Source organism: Trichomycterus rosablanca, chromosome 9 (assembly GCF_030014385.1).
Source record: "Trichomycterus rosablanca isolate fTriRos1 chromosome 9, fTriRos1.hap1, whole genome shotgun sequence".
In the NCBI taxonomy this organism is placed as follows: Eukaryota; Metazoa; Chordata; class Actinopteri; order Siluriformes; family Trichomycteridae; genus Trichomycterus; species Trichomycterus rosablanca.
This window is the reverse complement of record NC_085996.1, coordinates 19,368,110-19,388,574: the sequence shown is the minus strand read 5'-3', so window position 1 is coordinate 19,388,574 and position 20,465 is coordinate 19,368,110. Positions and strand designations below refer to the sequence as shown.

The 20,465-nt window shown below is 39.2% G+C and overlaps 1 protein-coding gene across 1 annotated transcript; it reads right to left on the bottom strand.

Moving 5' to 3' along the window:
- Positions 1-258: 258 nt before the first annotated feature.
- Positions 259-10,471, bottom strand: ppil6 (peptidylprolyl isomerase (cyclophilin)-like 6). Its single transcript, XM_063002036.1, has 8 exons — positions 10,394-10,471; positions 7,324-7,419; positions 7,044-7,232; positions 4,795-4,857; positions 4,561-4,708; positions 4,419-4,478; positions 3,723-3,858; positions 259-384 (listed from the first exon to the last, which is right to left on the bottom strand). Exons 1-8 carry the CDS (start codon positions 10,469-10,471, stop codon positions 273-275), a joined length of 882 nt encoding a protein of 293 aa, XP_062858106.1. The 3' UTR covers positions 259-272.
- Positions 10,472-20,465: the final 9,994 nt, after the last annotated feature.

Sequence of the window (20,465 nt, the reverse complement as noted above, 5' to 3'; positions counted from 1 at the left end):
ATCATCTGCAACAGTAACACATTGAATATAGGCTTAACAGTGATACAGGCTATTCACACAGTAAGCATAATCTAACTGAAACAGAAAAACAATATAGAGACACAATTTATTTGTGCACTTTCTGAAAAAAATCTGAAAAAATATTAGCAGCATATAGGCTACACATTCAAGTTCATGTTTAGATTTATTTAAAACAATCTGAAATCAAGTTTAAACATTTTTTAAATCAGTTTTTAAAATCTATTTTATTATCTTTGTTTATAAAATTCCAGTCAAAGCTGAAACAATCCACACGCAGCCACCCGGCAGTCCTGTTTGGGCCTTTCGTTATAAGTGGACACTTCCTCAAGTCTTGTAAGGACCTCTGTGCCTTCAACAACTTGCCTAAATAAGACAAAAAACTCTGGTAAGTTTAAAAGAGATTCATTCTATTCCAGAGCTTACTGCATATAAAAAATCTAGCTGTTCTAGCCAATGTTTCAATTCATTTATCCTCACTAACTGGTCTGCAACATTATAGTAGGTCCAGAGCCTATCTAGGAAAAACTAGATTTCAGTCCATTACAGGCCACTAAAATGTATGCATTTTTATGGATGGACCAATTATCAGTAGGCTACTGAAAGAAAAGGAAGGGAGGTGTTAATGCTTCTGGATGCTTTCACTTCACAACAGTGTTTTCATACATATTTACATTTACATATTTACAGTGCCTTGCAAAAGTATTCAGCCCCCTTGAACTTTTCAACCTTTTGCCACATTTCAGGCTTCAAACATAACGATATGAAATTGTAATTTTTTGTGAAGAATCAACAACAAGTGGGACACAATCGTGAAGTGGAACGAAATTTATTGGATATTTTAAACTTTTTTTAGAAATAAAAAACTGAAAAGTGGGGCGTGCAATATTATTCAGCCCCCTTGCGTTAATACTTTGTAGCGCCACCTTTTGCTGCGATTACAGCTGCAAGTCGCTTGGGGTATGTCTCTATCAGTTTTGCACATCGAGAGACAGACATTTTTGCCCATTCTTCCTTGCAAAACAGCTCGAGCTCAGTGAGGTTGGATGGAGAGCGTTTGTGAACAGCAGTTTTCAGCTCTTTCCACAGATTCTCGATGGAATTCAGGTCTGGACTTTGACTTGGCCATTCTAACACCTGGATACGTTTATTTGTGAACCATTCCATTGTAGATTTTGCTTTATGTTTTGGATCATTGTCTTGTTGGAAGATAAATCTCCGTCCCAGTCTCAGGTCTTTTGCAGACTGCAACAGGTTTTCTTCCAGAATGGTCCTGTATTTGGCTCCATCCATCTTCCCATCAATTTTAACCATCTTCCCTGTCCCTGCTGAAGAAAAGCAGGCCCAAACCATGATGCTGCCACCACCATGTTTGACAGTGGGGATGGTGTGTTCAGGGTGATGAGCTGTGTTGCTTTTACGCCAAACATAACGTTTTGCATTGTGGCCAAAAAGTTCGATTTTGGTTTCATCTGACCAGAGCACCTTATTCCACATGTTTGGTGTGTCTCCCAGGTGACTTTTTATAGATATCTTTGAGAAATGGCTTTCTTCTTGCCACTCTTCCATAAAGGCCAGATTTGTGCAGTGTACGACTGATTGTGTCCTATGGACAGAGTCTCCCACCTCAGCTGTAGATCTCTGCAGTTCATTCAGAGTGATCATGGGCCTCTTGGCTGCATCTCTGATCAGTCTTCTCCTTGTTTGAGCTGAAAGTTTAGAGGGACGGCCGGGTCTTGGTAGATTTGCAGTGGTCTGATACTCCTTCCATTTCAATATGATCGCTTGCACAGTGCTCCTTGAGATGTTTAAAGCTTGGGAAATCTTTTTGTATCCAAATCCGGCTTTAAACTTCTCCACAACAGTATCTCGGACCTGCCTGGTGTGTTCCTTGGTCTTCATGATGCTCTCTGCGCTTTAAACAGAACTCTGAGACTGTCACAGAGCAGGTGCATTTATACGGAGACTTGATTACACACAGGTGGATTCTATTTATCACCATCAGTCATTTAGGTCAACATTGGATCATTCAGAGATCCTCACTGAACTTCTGGAGTGAGTTTGCTGCACTGAAAGTAAAGGGGCTGAATAATATTGCACGCCCCACTTTTTAGTTTTTTATTTCTAAAAAAAGTTTAAAATATCCAATAAATTTCGTTCTACTTCACGATTGTGTCCCACTTGTTGTTGATTCTTCACAAAAAATTACAATTTCATATCGTTATGTTTGAAGCCTGAAATGTGGCAAAAGGTTGAAAAGTTCAAGGGGGCTGAATACTTTTGCAAGGCACTGTATATGCAACACTACATATTCAACTCTTTTTATTAATTATAAAATGCAATCAAGCTGCTCAGTGAAAACATTAAAAGTAATTTCTTTATTCCTTAGTCTGTAAAACAAAAGTTCAAGAAATCTAACAAGGCAAAATTCTTGTTTCTATTGCATTTTACTATACTGTATATATGTGATGTCCTAAAAGTGAGGAAACACCCATATAAAATCATAAAATGAAATCTATTTGGCAGATGGTAATCACATTTTAAACACAAGCTATGGGGAGAGGTGAGAAACATGTTAGGCTATGTCACCAAAGTGGCTGCCACGTTGAATGTCGTCATCTTGGCTCCAACTTCAGTCATTCAAATATGAAGGTAAGAGTGTGCTTCACGTTAATGTATCTTTGTTCGTTTTCATGTTAAAACAGTCATTTTTTTCTTCTTCAGTTCCACTTCTTCATTTTCTTTTTAGTGAATGAAGAACATTTTGCAGAACATTTTAACCAATAGAATGAATGACAATTCTTATGAATTAAAAATAAATTGCTCTAGTTGTTGTTCTAGTTGGGCAGCACAGTGGCTCGGTGGGTAGCACTGTCGCCTCACAGCAAGAAGGTCCTGGGTTCGATCCCCAGGCGGGGCGGTCTGGGTCCTTTCTGTGTGGAGTTTGCATGTTCTCCCATGTCTGCGTGGGTTTCCTCCGGGTGCTCTGGTTTCCTCCCACAGTCCAAAAACATGCAGTCAAGTTAATTGGAGACACTGAATCGCCCTATAGGTAAATGGGTGTGTGTATGTGTGTCTGCCCTTCGGTGGACTGGTGCCCCGTCCAGGGTGTTACTGTGTGCCTTGCGCCCATTGAAAAGCTGAGATAGGCTCTCCCCCCCCCCCGCAACCCTGATTGGATAAGCAGTTAAGAAAGTGAGTGAGTGAGTAAGTGTTGTTCTAGTTTTCAGATAGTTATTGTTGTAGTTTTAAATTATCATTATTTTTTATTATCCACTGCTCTATCCTGGTCAGTTTCGTGGTGTGTCCGGCAGTCCCTTGAATCACTGGGCACAATGCAGTAATACTCCTAGCATCGCAGGATTTTGACCACCCTCTTTCAGACAGAGGCAATCATGTATGTATGTAGACACCCAGTTGGATAATAGCACCACTGGGGATTCAAACCCTGGATCCCAAAGGTAGATCTAATTCTATTTAACTTAACTAAAATTTATTAGTTATTAATTTTGTTGTATTTGACACATGTAACGGCTGACAGTGTTACCAAAAAGTAGTTTCTCAAGATGTTTCTCAAGATATTCATACTAAAGTCTTTAATCAACTGTGTAAACTGTAGAAGGTAAAAAGAGTTGTTATTTTGCTATAGTGGTAATGTATGTAAGATGGTGTAAAGTTAAGTTAGGTCATTTTTAAACACCTACCCAAAAGCCACATATTTTCTGTCCATCCATGGGGCCGGCTGTAGTGTGATGTAGAACTGAGAGCCGTTACTGTGAGGACCTTGATTAGCCATTCCCAGAATACCTCGTTTGTTGTGAGACACAGAAAAACTCTCATCTAGAAAAAGAACATTGTTTCAAATGTTTAGGGCTTTAATGTTATATTCCACATATTTTAAAGTGCCTTAACACCCTACACAGTACTCCAGTCCATCGGGGGGTCCCACAGCCTATCATGTCTGTATGTAGATGCCCAACTGACCAATAGCACAGCTGGGGATTTGAATGCTGGATCCCAGCGGTAGTGGGCTAGTCTAATTTAGCACAGCGCCACCCGAGTGTATGAGACAATTTATTGGCAGTACAATTCATCATCTTACATAGATAGTTTTAATATTTAAAAATGACCTGAACAGGTCACCTCAGGTATTATTGTAGTTTAATGAGGTACTTTGATTATTTAATGAGCTACTTTGAATATACAGTAGTTGCCAAGCAAGTACATTCTGTCCAGCTGTATGTTAAACACTAAAACTTGGGCTTTGGGATTGCTTGTAACTATACATATTTTCATCTTGTTTTTTAAAGACAAATTCTATGTTTAAAAACATGTCATGTTTATTTTTAATGCTTAAAATATCTGAGTTTTTAAATTCAGCATAGATATTAGTCCTGTACCTTCAAATGTTGGACCATAGATGGATTCTCCACCATCGCCTTTGCTTAAAGAACTAATATCTGTAATATGAAAGAAAAATTAACCTGATTACAAATAGATTAATATGATTTTAATATCTCTGTATGTGTTACAGTATAGTACCTCCTCCCTGCACCCAGCCGTTAGGCACCACTCTGTGGAACAAAGACCCCTTGTAGCTAAGCGGTAGTTCATTCTGAGAGGTGTCTGCCTCTCCAGTGCACAGTGCTTTAAAGTTTTGGCATGTTTTTGGACACAGGTCTGTAAAGAGCTAGGTAAACACATGTGAAATCACACTTTTGTAAGAAGAGCTCATAATGCTGATTCTATGCAGACATTCAGGTAAGTAGACTTCACCTCAAATAGAATTCGGCCAGCTACATCTCCTCCTATCTCAACATCCATATACACAAACACATGCTGTGAAAAGAGAAATATTACATGAGAAATCACTCTAAAAAGTGTTTTATCTTATAATAGTGTTTTATTTTTATCTAATGTTTTACAATCTCTTAAGTATAGTAGTGTGTGGTTTTGAACAGGTGATGTTCTTCACTGCCCTGAACTTTACATTACTGAACCTTAATGACAAAAATTAAAAAAACATTTTAAACACTGCACAAGTACTATATTTGCTATGTTTTTCTACAACCCCAAATCAGAAAAAGTTGGGACAGTATGGAAAATGCAAATAATAAAAAAACACAGTTTCTTACATTTACTTTGACTTTTATTTGTTGCAGACAGAATGAACCTGAAATATTTCATGTTTTATCTTCTTAACTTCAATTCATTTATTAATAAACATCTATTCCTGCATTCCAAAAAAATTTGGGACGGTAAAACATTTACTACTTTGTAATGTTGCCATTCCTTTTCACCACACTTAAAATACGTTTTGGCACCGAGGATACCAAGTGATTTAGTGTTTCAGCTTTTATTTTGTCTCATTCTTCCTGCAAACATGTCTTAAGATGTGCAACAGTACGGGGTCATCGTTGTCGCATTTTTGTTTAAAAATTCTTCACACATTCTTTATTGGGGACAGGTCAGGACTGCAGGCAGGCCAGTCCAGTCCAGTACCCTCTTCTTCCGCAGCCATGCCTTTGTAATGTGTGCAGCATGTGGTTTTACATTGTCTTGTTGAAAAATGCATGGACGTCCCTGGAAAACATGACATCTTGAAGGCAGCATATGTTGCTCTAAGATCTCAATGTACTTTTCTGCATTAATGCTGCCATCACAGAAGTGTAAATGACCTTTACCACGGGCACTGACACAGTCCCATACCATGACACCCCCTGGCTTTTGGACTTGTTGCTGATAATAGTCTGGATGGTCCTTTTCGTCTTTGGTCCGGAGCACATGGCGTCCTTTTTTTTTTTTCCAAAAAAAGACCTGGAATGCTGATTCATCTGAACACAATACACATTTCCACTGTGTGATGGTTCATCCTAGACTCCCCTGAGCCCAGAGAAGTCGACGCCACTGGACATGGTTAACATAAGGCTTCTTTTTTGCACAATAAAGTTTTAAGTGACATTTGTGCATGTAACTCTGTATTGTAGTGCTTGACAAAGGTTTGCCAAAGTAATCCCTCACCCATGTGGTTATATCAGCTATTGTTGCGTGACGGTTCTTGATGCAGTGCCGTCTGAGGGATCGAAGATCACAGGCGTTCAGCTTAAGCTTGCGCACTAAAATTTTTCCCAATTCCTTGAATCCTTTAATAATATTATGCACTGTAGAGGGAGAAATATGCAAATCATTTCCAATCTTTCTTTGAGGTACATTGTTTTTTAACATTTTAATAATTTTCTTATGCATTTGTTGACAAACTGGAGATCTTCTGATCATCTTTGCTCATCAAAGACTCAGCCTTTCCTGGATGCTGCTTTTGTACCAAACCATAATTACAATCACCTGTTGACATCACCAGTTTGGAATCACATCATTATTTAGTTTTTTCACCTCATTACTAGCCCTAAATTGCCCCCATTCCAACTTTTTGTGGAATGTGTTGCAGGCCTGTAATGCAGTAATGGAGGTAAATTAACAAATGAAATGAACATATATTGGGTTCAAACCATCTGCAATCAAATAAAAGTAAATGTAAGGAACACTGCATTTTTATTTTATTTGCATTTTCCATACTGTCCCAACTTTTTTCTGATTTGGGGTTGTATTTTGAACATGGATCACTTTTCCAACTGCTGGTCCAAAAAGAACAGAGGGGAGGAAAAAACAGGAACAATGCTGTCCCATAAATGGTTAATATACTGTATATGTTATGTAGAACGGCCAGCTCCTTATTTGAAATCTAGCTAATAATATGTTTGGTAAATTGCTTTGGATTGTGTTCATACCAAGGTTTACATAGATCAATAGATACATTCATTATTGAGAAACAATCATCCTTTATAATACTCATCTACAAATACAAACTAAACTGAAAGTGGAGGTGACAATTTACAGGCACAAAGTATAGATTTTTCTTTTATAAGTGTAACAAGTAAATAAATCACAGTTAAAATGAAGTATTTTTTTAATTTGTTACTTCATACCTTGAATATGAATGTGTTAAACGTGTGTATTGGTGCACTTGCCCCTGTGCTGTGCAGGTGATTGATGTAATACTCCTCAGCCAGAGCTGCATACAGCGCCCGTGGCCTGTGGAATTTGAAGTGCCACTGCTTCTCTGCATATCTGCACAGATCCTTCTCATCTCCAAGTAAACAGCCCTCCATAAAGCACATCACATTACCAGAGTACTGCCACGTCTCCCCTCCAAGTTCCTATTAATGCAGACGCAGGTTTAATTCAGATACTTTACAGCTATTCTGTGATCTTAAATAATGGTAATGCACTGGTAAATAATCCCCATACCTTTCTTTTATTAGACACAAAGACTTTCCAGTCACACTCCAGTAAAGGCTGAATGGTTGGGTCAGCAAATGAAGATGGAAATTTAAGTTTCAGTCCCTGCATTAAATCCAGCAGTGAAGAGATATGTTAAATTGTAAGTATGATAACAGTTAAAAAAACAGACAGGCACACATCATTTAAGCTATTATTACTCATCTAGCAGTTAGTAGTACAGTACAGGTCACATTGGTATTTCCATTGGTGTTCCATACAGCTGGCGTCTATTATCCACTTCTATATTCATTACAGTGGAATGCTTCTTTTACACAGAGCCATTTGGTACAATATGTTTTTAAATCTTTGATTTCACATTTAGTGGTTGTTTCCATTGCCAAGTGAACCATACTGTACCCAAGTACCTGTGCTAAGCTTGGCTCCCCTTCTTCTTTTTTTTTCTTTATGTATTTTCTTTCTTTTTTCCTCCCTTTTTTAGCGCGTCCGATTGCCCGATTGCGCCATGCTTCCTCTCCACCAATGCCAATCCCTGCTCTGATTGAGGAGAACGAAGCTAACCCACGCCCCCTCCGACACGTGGGCAGCATGCCGTATGCATCTTATTACCTGCACTTTGACGAGTGCAGTGCAGCTCAGCGTTGTGTACGGAGAGACACACCCTGAGAGCACTCTTTTCTCATCTCTGTGCAGGCGTCATCAATCAGCCAGCAGAGGTCGTAAATGCACCAGTCATGAGTGAGAGACCCCATCCGGCTTAGCCCCGCCCATCTGAACAACAGGCCAATCGTTGTTCATGTGACCGCTCAGCCTTAGCCGGCAAGCAGAGCTGAGATTCGATACGATGTATTCGAGATCCCAGCTCTGGTTCCAGCATGTGTTCTTACCGCTGCGCCACCTGAGCGGCTCGGCTCCCCTTCTTGACAATAAACCAGGTGTACAGAAGCAGGCTGATTTTGTGGAATGAGAAACTATGCACAAGGTTGACTGGTCAAAGGTTGACTGGCCACTAGAGTGAGACAAAGTGCCATATAATAGATTTTATTATTGCAGTGCGATGACAAAAAACCTAAACAGAACTACTACAGAAGATTAAACACAACAAACACCAAATAATCTTAATTATTTATAATAATGTTATTTTTTACTAGAACATACTAGTAAAACATACCCTACCTTACCAGTAACAATGGTAAAGAGGGTATTACCAGTAAATAAGGACAACGACTATTTGCTTTACTGTCCCCACTTTTTTGAAATGTGTTGCAAGCCTGAAATGCAGGTATGGATGTATATTAACAAATAAAGTTGTACAATAAAGATGTCTGTCTGCAATTAAATAAAAGTCAAAGTAAATGTAAGAAAAACTATAGGTTTTTTATTAGCATTTTCCATGACTCATTTTTTTCTGATTTGGAGTTGTGGTTTGTGGTTTTTTAACCACAGCATTACTCTACCTTGGACTGGAGATCTGAAGACAGTGTGTTCTGTTTTATCTCAGTTGTGCGTGGATAGTGCCTCGCTTTCACTCGATCCACATTCACTCGATCCTCCCTCCTCATTACAATTTATACATTCATTTATGTGGTTTGATTTGCAGTAGGCCATCACACTATTGTTATCTGAAAGTCTTATTACTGTTATTATTCCACATGTTTATTTGTCCAACTTTACACTTTTCGAGGTATCTCTAACTCTAAAACGTCCGTCCTGTTAATGACACCATGGTTAATATACACTGATCAGCCATAACATTAAAGCCACCTCCTTGTTTCTACACTCACTGTGTCCATTTTATCAGCTCCACTTATCATATAGAAGCACTTTGTAGTTTTACAATTACTGACTGTAGTCCATCAGTTTCTCTACATACTTTTTAGCCCCCTTTCATGCTGTTTTTCAATGGTCAGGACCCCCCAAGGACCCCCACAGAGCCATGACATGACAATGACATGGTGCTGGTGTGTTAGTGTGTGTTGTGCTGGTATGAGTAGATCAGACACAGCAGCACTGCTGGAGTTTTTAAATACCGTGTCCACTCACTGTCCACTCTTTTAGACACTCCTACCTAGCTGGTCCACCCTGTAGATGTAAAGTCAGAGACAGACGCTAATCTATTGCTGCTGTTTGAGTTGGTCATCTTCTAGACCTTCATTCAGTCCAGCAGTGACAGTGAGGTGTTTAAAAACTCCAGCAGCGCTGCTGTGTCTTATCCACTCATACCAGCACAACACACACTAACACACCACCACCATGTCAGTGTCACTGCAGTGCTGAGAAGTAGGATCCACCATCCAAGTAATACCTATTTTGTGGTGGTCCTGGGAGAGTCCTGACCACTGAAGAATAAAATGAAAGGGGGCTAACAAAGCATGTAGAGAAATAGATGGACTACAGTCAGTATTTGTAGAACTACAAAGTGCTTCTATATGGTAAGTGGAGCAGATTGAATGGACAGTGAGTGTAGAAACAAGGAGGTGGTTTTAATGTTATGGCTGATCAATGTATGTAACACAATGCATGACAGTGGTGCATTAAATACTGTGAATGCTTTACAGCCTCAGAAAATGGGAAACCTGGACCCAACAGTGATAACTCAGTGGGTAGAGTTCTTGGTCCATCAATCAAAGGTTTTGAATCCCAACTCTGCCAAGCAGCCACTGTTGGGTCCTTGAGCAAGGCTTGCAAAACTCTCATCTCCAGGACTGTTGTACAATAACTGACAAATAAATACATCAATTCTACAAAAAGGTTTAGGATGTAGGTCTTAGATGTAGGCATACTGCTACTTTTAATTTCCTTTAGGAGTGAGAGTGTGTAAGTGAGTGAGAAAGTGGCACCCTGTCCAGGGTGTATGTGTACATTGTTCACATGTTCACCTACCCCGACCCTGATCAGGATAAACAGCTAACAGCACTGTAACTCTGAAAACATCTCAAAAGTATGAACTATGTAAAAGGCTATTGCAGTATATATTGAACAGTGTGTATTAAACACACTATTTGTAAGCACATTGCCAAATTAGTTTTCCAGTTAATTAAATATGCGGCAAGAACACATCTGTTGTTAAAGTTATTACCTCCGCAATGCTTTTAGCCATTTGAAAATGCTGTGTTTTCATTAAGCCGACGATTTCTAAATGTACTTGGAACGCCATGATTTCTCCTGTGTCGTCCATGTGAACTGTCTGTAAACAAGCGCGAGGTTTCTATGGTAACTGCCACCTCGCGCGCTATAATGACGTCGCGAATGAAGACGCTATTTGTGTTTTAAAGCTCTTTTAGTTTTAAACAGCATATTAAAACTTGTTCAACTGAAATTATATATAATGTATATATTCACAATTTATAAGTGAAATGATATATAATTTCAATATCGTCATTAACTATAACGAGCTATGTTCTACATAGCATAAGCTATGCTATGTAGAATAAAGTATCACAAACAAGCTGGTTTCAACCTGACCGTTCAACTTGCTATATAGACAAAAGTATTGGGACTAGGGTTGCCAACTTTCAGACCTGGAAATGGCGGGTTGGCGGAGGGCATAGGGTGGGGGGTGGCATGGCGGGTGTTTACCTGAGTGGGAGTGGGGGTAGGCGGTTAGGGTTGCACCTGTAAAAAATATAACGGGTCTTACACCATCATAGGAACATTATCAAAATGTTTTATTTAGGCTGTTTAACATATTTATTTTTATATTGTTTACATTCTTTATAATAATAAATCAGAATTTTAGGAAAAACAACATGCATAAAAAAGGGCAGTGATAGCTCAGTGGTTAAGGTACTGGACTAGTAAACAGAAGGTTGCCGGTTCAAGCCCCGCCACCACTGTTGGGTCCCTGAGCAAGGCCCTTAACCCTCAATTGCTCATTGTGTAAGTCGCTTTGGATAAAAGCGTCTGGAAAATGTAAATAAAGAACATCATGTAACATTTTCTCTCAGTAGTGCAAACAACATAATACATAATCTATCTTCATACTGACATGCAGCCCTGGTTCTGTACTGCGTTGCTTAGAGAAGCAGTGAGAAAATCTGCGCCCCCATAGCACCGGCCCTGTCTGTGTTACTTTAGTTTCGCCCTAAGCCGGATTCGAACCTAAGGCAGAAAAATATACGCGATGCGCTCTGCCCACTGTGCTATTTAAACAGCGGAGTAATTAATAGGTTGTTATGCTGATATGCCTGCTCACACACGGCGTTACTAAGACTAAAAGTAAAGACTACTTAAAATAATAACCAAACGCTTTCTAATTACCCCGGTAGCAGCAGTTTCCTTCTGTTTCATACATATCCCCCTGTCTCAGTCTAATCTGCTGCATTTCTCTCCCATTGATAAAAATACAGAACAAAGAGCGTCCCGTATCAGTTCAATACGGAACACAACGTTTAGTTTCCAAAAAAGTAACGATTCCGTATTTTACGGGATGGTTGGCAACCCTAATAGGGACACCTACACATTTCACCCACATGAGTTTTTATGACATCCAATTCTAAATCCATAGTCATTTACGTGTAGTTGGCCAGTTTCACTCCTCTGGGAGGGTGGCACGGTGGCTAAGTGGGTAGCACTGTCGCCTTACAGCAAGAAGGTCCTGGGTTCGATCCCCAGGTAGGGCAATCCGGGTCCTTTCTGTGTGGAGTTTGCATGTTCTCCCTCCCCGTGTCCACGTTGGTTTCCTCCTGGGTGATCTGGTTTCCTCCCACAGTCCAAAGACATGCAAGTGAGGTGAACTGGAGACACTAAATTGTCCATGAGTGTGTTCGATATAACCTTAAGAAGTGATGAACCTTGTGTAATGAGTAACTACCGTTCCTGTCATGAATGAAAGTGTAAAACATGACGTTAAAATCCCAATGAACAAACAAACACTCCTCTGAGAAGGCTTTCTACAAGATTTTGGAGTGTGACTGTGGGCATTTTTGCCCATCCATTCAGAAGCGGATTTGTAAGGTCAGACACTGATGTTGGATAAGAGGGCGGGTTCACAATCTCTGTTCTAGTTCATGCCAAAATGTTCAAAAGGGTTGAGGTTAGTTAGGGCTCTGTATGGGCCAAGTCAAAGTCTTACACTAAACATATCAAACCATGTTTTTGTGGACCTTGCTTTGTGCATTGGGGCACAGACATGCTGGAGCAAAAAAAGGGCCTTCCCCAGACCGTTCCCACAAAATTGAAAGCATACAATTGTCCGAAATGGTATGCTAAAGCATTAACATTTCCTTCCTTCACCACCCATCACAGGGATAAAGTATTAAAAGCAGGCAAGCTGTGTGCCACCATACGAACAGCATCATCACTGTGCACAGAATAAAAAAAACACGTTTCAAAGCTGTTATCTGACAGTTCTAAATGCACAAAAATAAGCAGAAAGAATGACTTTAATAATTTAAATTACACAGAGGAATCAAGACTGACTTACCCATTCCAGTTCAGCAAAAAAATGTTAGCAGCTCGGCTACATGCAGGAGACATCTGTACACATACAGTATTTAATATTTATAAATACACATGTACATTACTTATGCAGAATGTACATTTTTTAAATTTTGTTATTTTTCAGATAAGATTCTATACTGCTGCTACTACCTCTGTTGAAGAGATGCCATACAAAATTTCATTATACCTGTGTATAGTGACAATAAAGATTCTATTCTATTCAAATCTAACAGACCTAACAGTTACTTAGATGGTGGTCACATGGTGATGGTGACATTTCCAACTTCTGAAATTTTATAACTCGCTATCTGAGATTTGTACAGAGCTTCTCAGACTCATCATAATGCTTCACTTAATTACTGTGAGTCATAAACAGTCAACCACACACATTCTTTCTATTTTTATTTATGCATTTTTTCCCATTTTCTCCCAATTTAGCGTAGTCAATTTGTCTTTTGCTGCTGGGGGATCCCTGATTGGAGTTAAGGTGGGTATATTGCTGCTCACACCACCTCCAACCCGCGCACAGCTCTTAGCGGAACCCTTATTCACCCATGCATTCTGCACAGGCGCCTCTTTATCTGCCAATCAAGGTCCTTACACAGCGTTTAAAGACCTCATCCACATAGTCCAGTCGTCCCACCCTAGCAAAACCGTGTCTACTGCAGGCACTTCCAATTATGTCCACTAGATGGTGCCCAGCCGACCAGTGGCAACATTGAACTGAGTTTCAAACCGAGGAATTCAGAATCTCGCCGCTGCTGTGCTAGCGGAATATCCCGCTGCGCCACCCAACCACACTGCTGTGTTGTCAGTGAAACTTTTAACAAGTTTTAGGATGTCATCTGAACCTCTGTCAGTCAGGGCTGTAGATATAACACTGTTAAAAACGCTGTTGGCTTATATTTAATTTATAAACATTCATATTTTACTAGCTTGTATTTAAAATATTAACATCCTTGATTGGCAAGTCTTGGCTACACTTCTATTTATTAACCAAATAAATTTGGTTAAAATCTCCACTTCTTTTTTTCGTATACACCTCAGACTTTCGATATAACACACAAGACTATTTCCTACAAAAGTTCTCGGATGACACAGCCATTGTTGGATGTTGATCTGATGGGAACAAACTGGAATATAGGAGTATCATCAAGGACTTTGTTACCTGGTGTGAACTAAATGTGCTTCACATTAACACCAGTAAGAATAAAGAGTTGGTGATAGACTTCAGGAAAAAGTTGCATCACACCACACCTGTGAGCATCCAGGGTTTAAACAATGAGATGGTGAAGGAGTACAAATACCTGGGTGTTCACCTCAAAAATAAACTGGACTGGTCTAGCAACTCGGATGCCCTATATAGAAAGGGCCAAAGTCGCCTCCACCTACTGAGGAGACTGAGGTCTTTTGGAGTGTGCCGACCACTGCTAAGATCCTTTTATGACACTGTGGTAGCATCAGCCATCTTCTATGGAGTGGTGTGCTGGGGTGGTGCAAACAAAAAAAGACTGAACAAGCTGATCAAGAAAGCGAGCTCTGTCTTGAACTGTCCTCTCCAACCTGTAGAGGAGGTGGGAGAAGCCAATCTGTCATCCATCCTGGACAACACCGCACATCCACTACATGAGTCTGTAGGGGACCTAACAAGCTCCTTCAGTACCAGACTCCTCCACCCCATGTGTAAGAAGGAACGCTACCGCAGGGCCTTCATTCCAGCAGCCATCAGGGCTTACAACAGTAATAATATGTAATATCCCACTTATACCTATTCTTACATGTTCATGTTCATTGCGAAAAAAGGGGTGCAATATGTAATTTATTTACAATAAGTGCAATACGTAATATATATTTTGCATATCTGAATGTATATATTATTTTTTAGAGTAAATAACTACACATTATGTGTGCAATATTTTCACTTTGTTTTTCCTGTCTTCATACTGCTGTAACAGGTTAATTTCCGTAAGGGGATCAATAAAGTCTTATCTTATATTATCTTATCTTATCTTATCTTATCTTATCTTAAATTGTCATTAATAAAAAATACAAAATACAACAAGTATTAATACAAATAAAACAAATAAGAGATGTTTAGGGCATGTAGGGGGCAGAATATAGTGACTGTTTAATTAAGGACTGTTTAGTGCTAAAAATACCCAAACATAAAATATACTGAAATATTTAAAAACTCGCTGTTTGCATGCAACAAATGACACTACTTTAGCCGGTGGAAGCCTGTGTCTCAATTCACAAACAATGTCCTATATGGTGTGCTTTCAAAAATAGCCTCGCCATTAGTCTAAACCTAAATTAGCACACTATTTAGTATACAAGATGATATTTGGAACACAACCGCTCTTCTCTGCTCTACTGTACCTTATACTGCACATTTCTTTGCTATACAGGTTTGTGAATGTGATGCTCGTTTTCGGATAGCAAACAGCAGAGGGAAGCAAAGTCCACGTTTTTTTTTTTTATAACTGATTCTTTTAATTGTTAATTTTAATGTTTTACGTTATATTAAGGCCATATTAAAATGAGACACATACAAAGTATAAAAAAGCCATTGACCTAAATTATGTGGACACCCTTTTTAATCAGTGAATTTATTGATTGATTAATTTATTTTTAGTCACTGTTTCATTCAGCTCAGGGTTTAGCGGGTCAGAATCACTGGCTGCAAGTCATCAAGTAATCACACACACACACACACACACACACACACACACACACACACACACACACAAGCTGATAGTCAAACTTTTTTATGTGTAGGGATGGAGTGAGAAATCAGACTATTCATAGAAAACCCACAAACCCACATGCAGCCATGCATGGTCAAACTCCTCACAGTGACTTGAGGCAGGGATGAAACCCCTGTAGCTGTGCTGAAAACAAAGTACACCCATCATGCCACCACAGCTAGTGTACTACCCTAACTGTGTGGTTGCCTTTTTATAAAGTTTGGAATCGTTTGTATCAGTTGTAACAACATTTTTTGTTAAGAGTTTCTAAACATTGTGTCCAGCAATGTCCCATTTCTAGCTGGACTGCCCACAGCTCCTGTCGATTTCAAGTGTAAAGCTCTAGGGGTAAAGACAGCTCATGGTCAGCTCATGGCTTGCATTTTAAAGGTATGGTCCTTAAAGCAACACCATGTAATGGTGACAGAGTCTTATCATCCACCATCAGTGCCCAACCTCACAATAGCTGTTGTAGCTGTATAAAAGCAAATTTTAATAATCTGTGAAAAGCCTCTAGAGTAAAAGCAGTTATAGCATCTATAGGGGACTAAATCTATATTAATGACTCTGGTATTGAAATAAGATATTCAAAATGCTTTTGTGAATGTAATGTTTTGGCCATGTACTGTGTTTCTGTAAGATTACACTTCAGTGGAATGGAAGGGAGGGTGAAGGGAAATGTTTGCATTGCATTATAGAGGTACTTCCCATTTAAGGTGAATTTGACTTCTTACTCCTTGATAAGAAGGCTTTTTTCCTTAATGATATATTACAATGACCCTGCCAGTGGAACCATGACTAACACATCCAATGCTCCAAAAATATAATCAAACATCACTTAAACACATTATGGGTTTATTTTTACTCCCTTTTTGCTCTGCAATTCTGTAATCCCCTTATCTGAGTCAGTTAAGAATACACAAGTTGAAGTTTATGGTTTCCACATACAAAGATTAGATAAGCATTTAACTATGATGCTACTTTAAAAAGTGGTTTACATAGATAGCTAACACTGGGTAGCTGGCAGACACAAACATAGACACACACATACACACACAGCTGTCTTATGAAAACAGGAAGTGCTAAGTCTGGGTTCTCCAGATGTTTCACATTAAGGGTTAGACCGAATACTTTTAGGAGTTATGATAGAATTGTGAATACACTGTCCTTAATGTCTTTAGTAGCACATTTTCCAACATAAGCACAGCTGGTAAAGTTTGTGTCACACACCATCATGGGCATTGGTAGTTCAGTGGTAGCTCAGGGTTCAGGGCTATGAATCGTACGGTTGAAGGTTTGAATCCTGGCTCTGCTGAGCAGCTATAAGTTGGGGAAAATCCTTTTCTTGAGTTTTACATGTACAAGATTCTTCATCCCACCTTCCAAGTCATACAGAGAGTAACCTGGTGTGAGTGAAATGTCCAGGGATGGATTGGTACCCTGTCCAGGTTTTATTTTTGACTCAGATAAAGTGGATTGTAAAAATACATTATAAAAATGTGACATATTTCAGTAGGTTATATAAAGTAAATAATGGAACATTTTCAGCATTTAGCAGACACCTTTATCCAAAGCGACTTACAGTACTGGGACAGTACACAGTCTGAGCAATTGATAGTTAAGGGCCTGCAGCAACCTGGCAGTGGTGGGGCTTGAACCAGCAACCTTCTGTTTACTAGTCAAGTACCTTAACCGCTAGGCTACAACTGTTGGTAAACACTGAGACACACAAACAGGAAACAGTGACTTTGTATTCAAAACCCTGGCCACTAAATAAAAAGTTACATAATTAAACCAACTGTTGCAACTATTCACGTGATGAGCAGAGGCAACATGTGCAGGCGCCCAGGTGGTGCAGATATTCCGCTAGCACACCAGCGCCGAGATTCTAAACTCCTCGGTTCTAAACTCGGCATTGCCACTGGTCGGCTGGGTGCCATTTAGCGGGTGTAATTGGCAGTGCCTGCAGCAGACACTAATTGGCCACCGTGTCTGCTAGGGCGGGATGACCGGACTATGTGGGTGGGGTCTTCAAACGCTGTGCAAGGACCCTGATTGGCAGATAGAGGCGTCTGTGCAGAATGCATGGGCGAAAAGAAGGGGTCCGCTAGGACTGCGAACGTGTCGGAGGAGGTGTGAGCAGCAACATACCCACCTCGAATGGAATCATGGATCCCCAGCAGCATAGATAGATAGATAGATAGATAGATAGATAGATAGATAGATAGATAGATAGATAGATAGATAGATAGATAGATAGATAGATAGATAGATAGATAGATAGATAGATAGATAGATAGATAGATAGATAGATAGATAGATAGATAGATAGATAGATAGATAGATAGATAGATAGATAGATAGATAGATAGATAGATAGATAGATAGATAGATTGATCCCATAGGGAAAGTCAGTTATTACAGCAGGTCCAGGTACATTAAAGCAAAAAGTATTAAAGTACAAAGAATTAAAGTCACAAGTAATGTTTGTACACACTATGTAATTGAATAAATAGAATAAAATAAAATAAAAAAAATTTAAATAGCATAAATAAATAGAAAAAAAGTAATTAATAACATCAATAAAATTAGTCCTGGTGTCACAATTCAAACCTCGCCCCCCACTCCAGGAGCACATGTTGTTTTGTGTTCAGCCTCAAGCCAATGCCCCTCATGATGATTGGTCCCATGTTGCTGGCCGCTGCACCTCGTCTGGGAGGAGAAGCTCGGGGCATTTAAGGAGGCAGTTTTCAAACAGTTTTTATAGACTATTTTGATTGCCTCTGTTATGTTGCCTTTGCCTTTGCCTAGTTTTGTTTGCTCTTGTTTGCTTCTTGTTTAGTTCATGTCTTGTCTTAGTCCGATTCATGTTTAGCTTAGCTTAGGGTTCATGTTTAGTATTAGGGTTTAGTATAGTTTAGCCTTAGCTTTGTTCATGTGTGTTTAGTTTAGGTTAGCATTAGCATTTAGCTTAGCTTAGGTTTTGTGTTAGTTAGTCTTGTTTTGTGTGATTTGTTTTGGTAATTTTGTTAAATCATCTCTGTGTGTGTCCGCCCCTCTCTTGTCTCGTCCTAGCACATAGTGGGCTGCTCAAACTTTTTCAAACATAAAACTTAATGAGTATGCATGTCATCATGTAAATATTCTTGACGCTGTCTTTACAGAATGACCTAAATGTATCTTGTATTCTGAATGTATTATGAACACTAGACTTACTGCTCAGCCCTTTATTTGTTCTATTTTTTATATAAGCATTTTTAGAGCACAGAGGAAGTGAAACATGTAGTAATTCAGGAACACGAAACACACACTGAGAAATGTGTGTATACACACAAACAAACACAACGCTTTCATAGGATAAAACTGAACCCCACAGAGGAAAAACAAGACTCAAGCTTTGTGTGTGTACAAACAGTGAGTCAGCTATGTGAGCATGATACACATACACTTAAGTTCTTAAAAATAGTACACAATTAAGTGTCATGATAAATGCTATGGCAAACTTTACACCACTTGTTTTTATCTGTGGGTTTTGAGTCACAATTTCTGTGTCTTTGCTTCCGTGTCTGGGTGATAAAGTATGAAAATATTTGTGGGGGATGTAACATTGTGGATTCCATGAATATCATTCATGATACTAACACCATAAGGTTATTTGGCATGATGGCACGCAACGGTTTCTTTGGTGGCGTAATGGCTGTTCAGCAGTTTAACAGTTTAGAGTTCTGTCCATTGTGAGTGGTGTATTAATTTGTCATCATACTTCTATGTTGTCTAAGTATTGCTTCCTGGTAAAGTATACATTAAGAAAACATTTTGGAATATCTTAGCATGAGGCTACTTCAAATGATTACCTAGAGAACAAAAATGTTTGTGAGGGTTTCCTTTCACCACTGTAAACCATTCAAAAGATAAACTGCCTGCTCTAAATTACACCTAGATGTGAGTTCATAAATGTGATAGATTGCACCGTGTTTATAGATAGCTTTGGATCCATCATAAATTTAACCTGTGTGTAGTGCAAATATTTAATTTTATTTACATCCACTGCTTTATCCTGATCAGGGTCAAGTTCCACAGGGAAACACTGGGTCCAAGGTAGGACTACCCTGAACAGGGCGCCAATCCATTGCATGGCTTCGCTCAATCCCCATTCGCATTCCTTCCCCATGACGTAGTAAAACATGTCTGTGTGGATGCCCGGCCAGTTGACAGGCTGAACATGCATCTCAGCAGTGGTGAGCTAGCATAGTAGACCTCTGTGCCACTCGAGTGCAACAGTGAGTGAATATTTTTAAAGTCATTTAACTCTCTGGCACAGCTTCCTAATTTCTTGTTAGTAATTACGTTTGATTATAGTGGGTGGGTTATTTGTGATCATATAAATAAGAATCGTTTAACTTTACCAATTAAAATGTACATAAACAGTGGTCTTGTGTTAAAGTCAGGACCCAAACTTTGTCAAACTGCCACCCTGTGCTGAGAAAACTCTGATGGTCACAATTAAAAACAGGTTTGCCATGACTAAGAGCCTGCTGAAACATGGATGACACTGTCTGCAGTCAAACACGTTTTATATTGCTATGGGCCACTATTAACCCCATTTTCTTCTTTCTTTTCCTAAAATAAGCTTATGCGTTTCAACTCCTGTTTTTCTTTTAAACTTGTGTTATAGCTCGGGGTGCTAAGAAACATTAAGATTCAGCTTTTCCGAGAGAGTCCAAAACACTTATCGTAAAAAAAAGCTTAATGTGACTTAATGTATTAAAAGAACAACATAGGAACACTAAACCTCTTATATTTTACTGCTCATAAGATCTCTCAACTAATAACATTCCTCACTTGTTGTTTTAATACAATGTCACGTTAAATAACGGTAAATAAGGAAATAACGGTACAGCCAGCACAAACACGGTTTTGCCTCTTCTCGTGTAAATGAACTTGCTAAATAATATGGAATTT

Coding starts and splice junctions, on each gene's coding strand:
- ppil6 (XM_063002036.1), bottom strand. CDS start 10,471: ATGGCGTTCCAAGTACATTTAGAAATCGTCGGCTTAATGAAAACACAG. Junction 4,858..7,043: donor ATCACCTGCACAGCACAGGG/GCAAGTGCACCA, acceptor CTCTTTTCACAG/CATGTGTTTGTGTATATGGA. Junction 4,479..4,560: donor CGGCTGGGTGCAGGGAGGAG/GTACTATACTGT, acceptor TTCATATTACAG/ATATTAGTTCTTTAAGCAAA.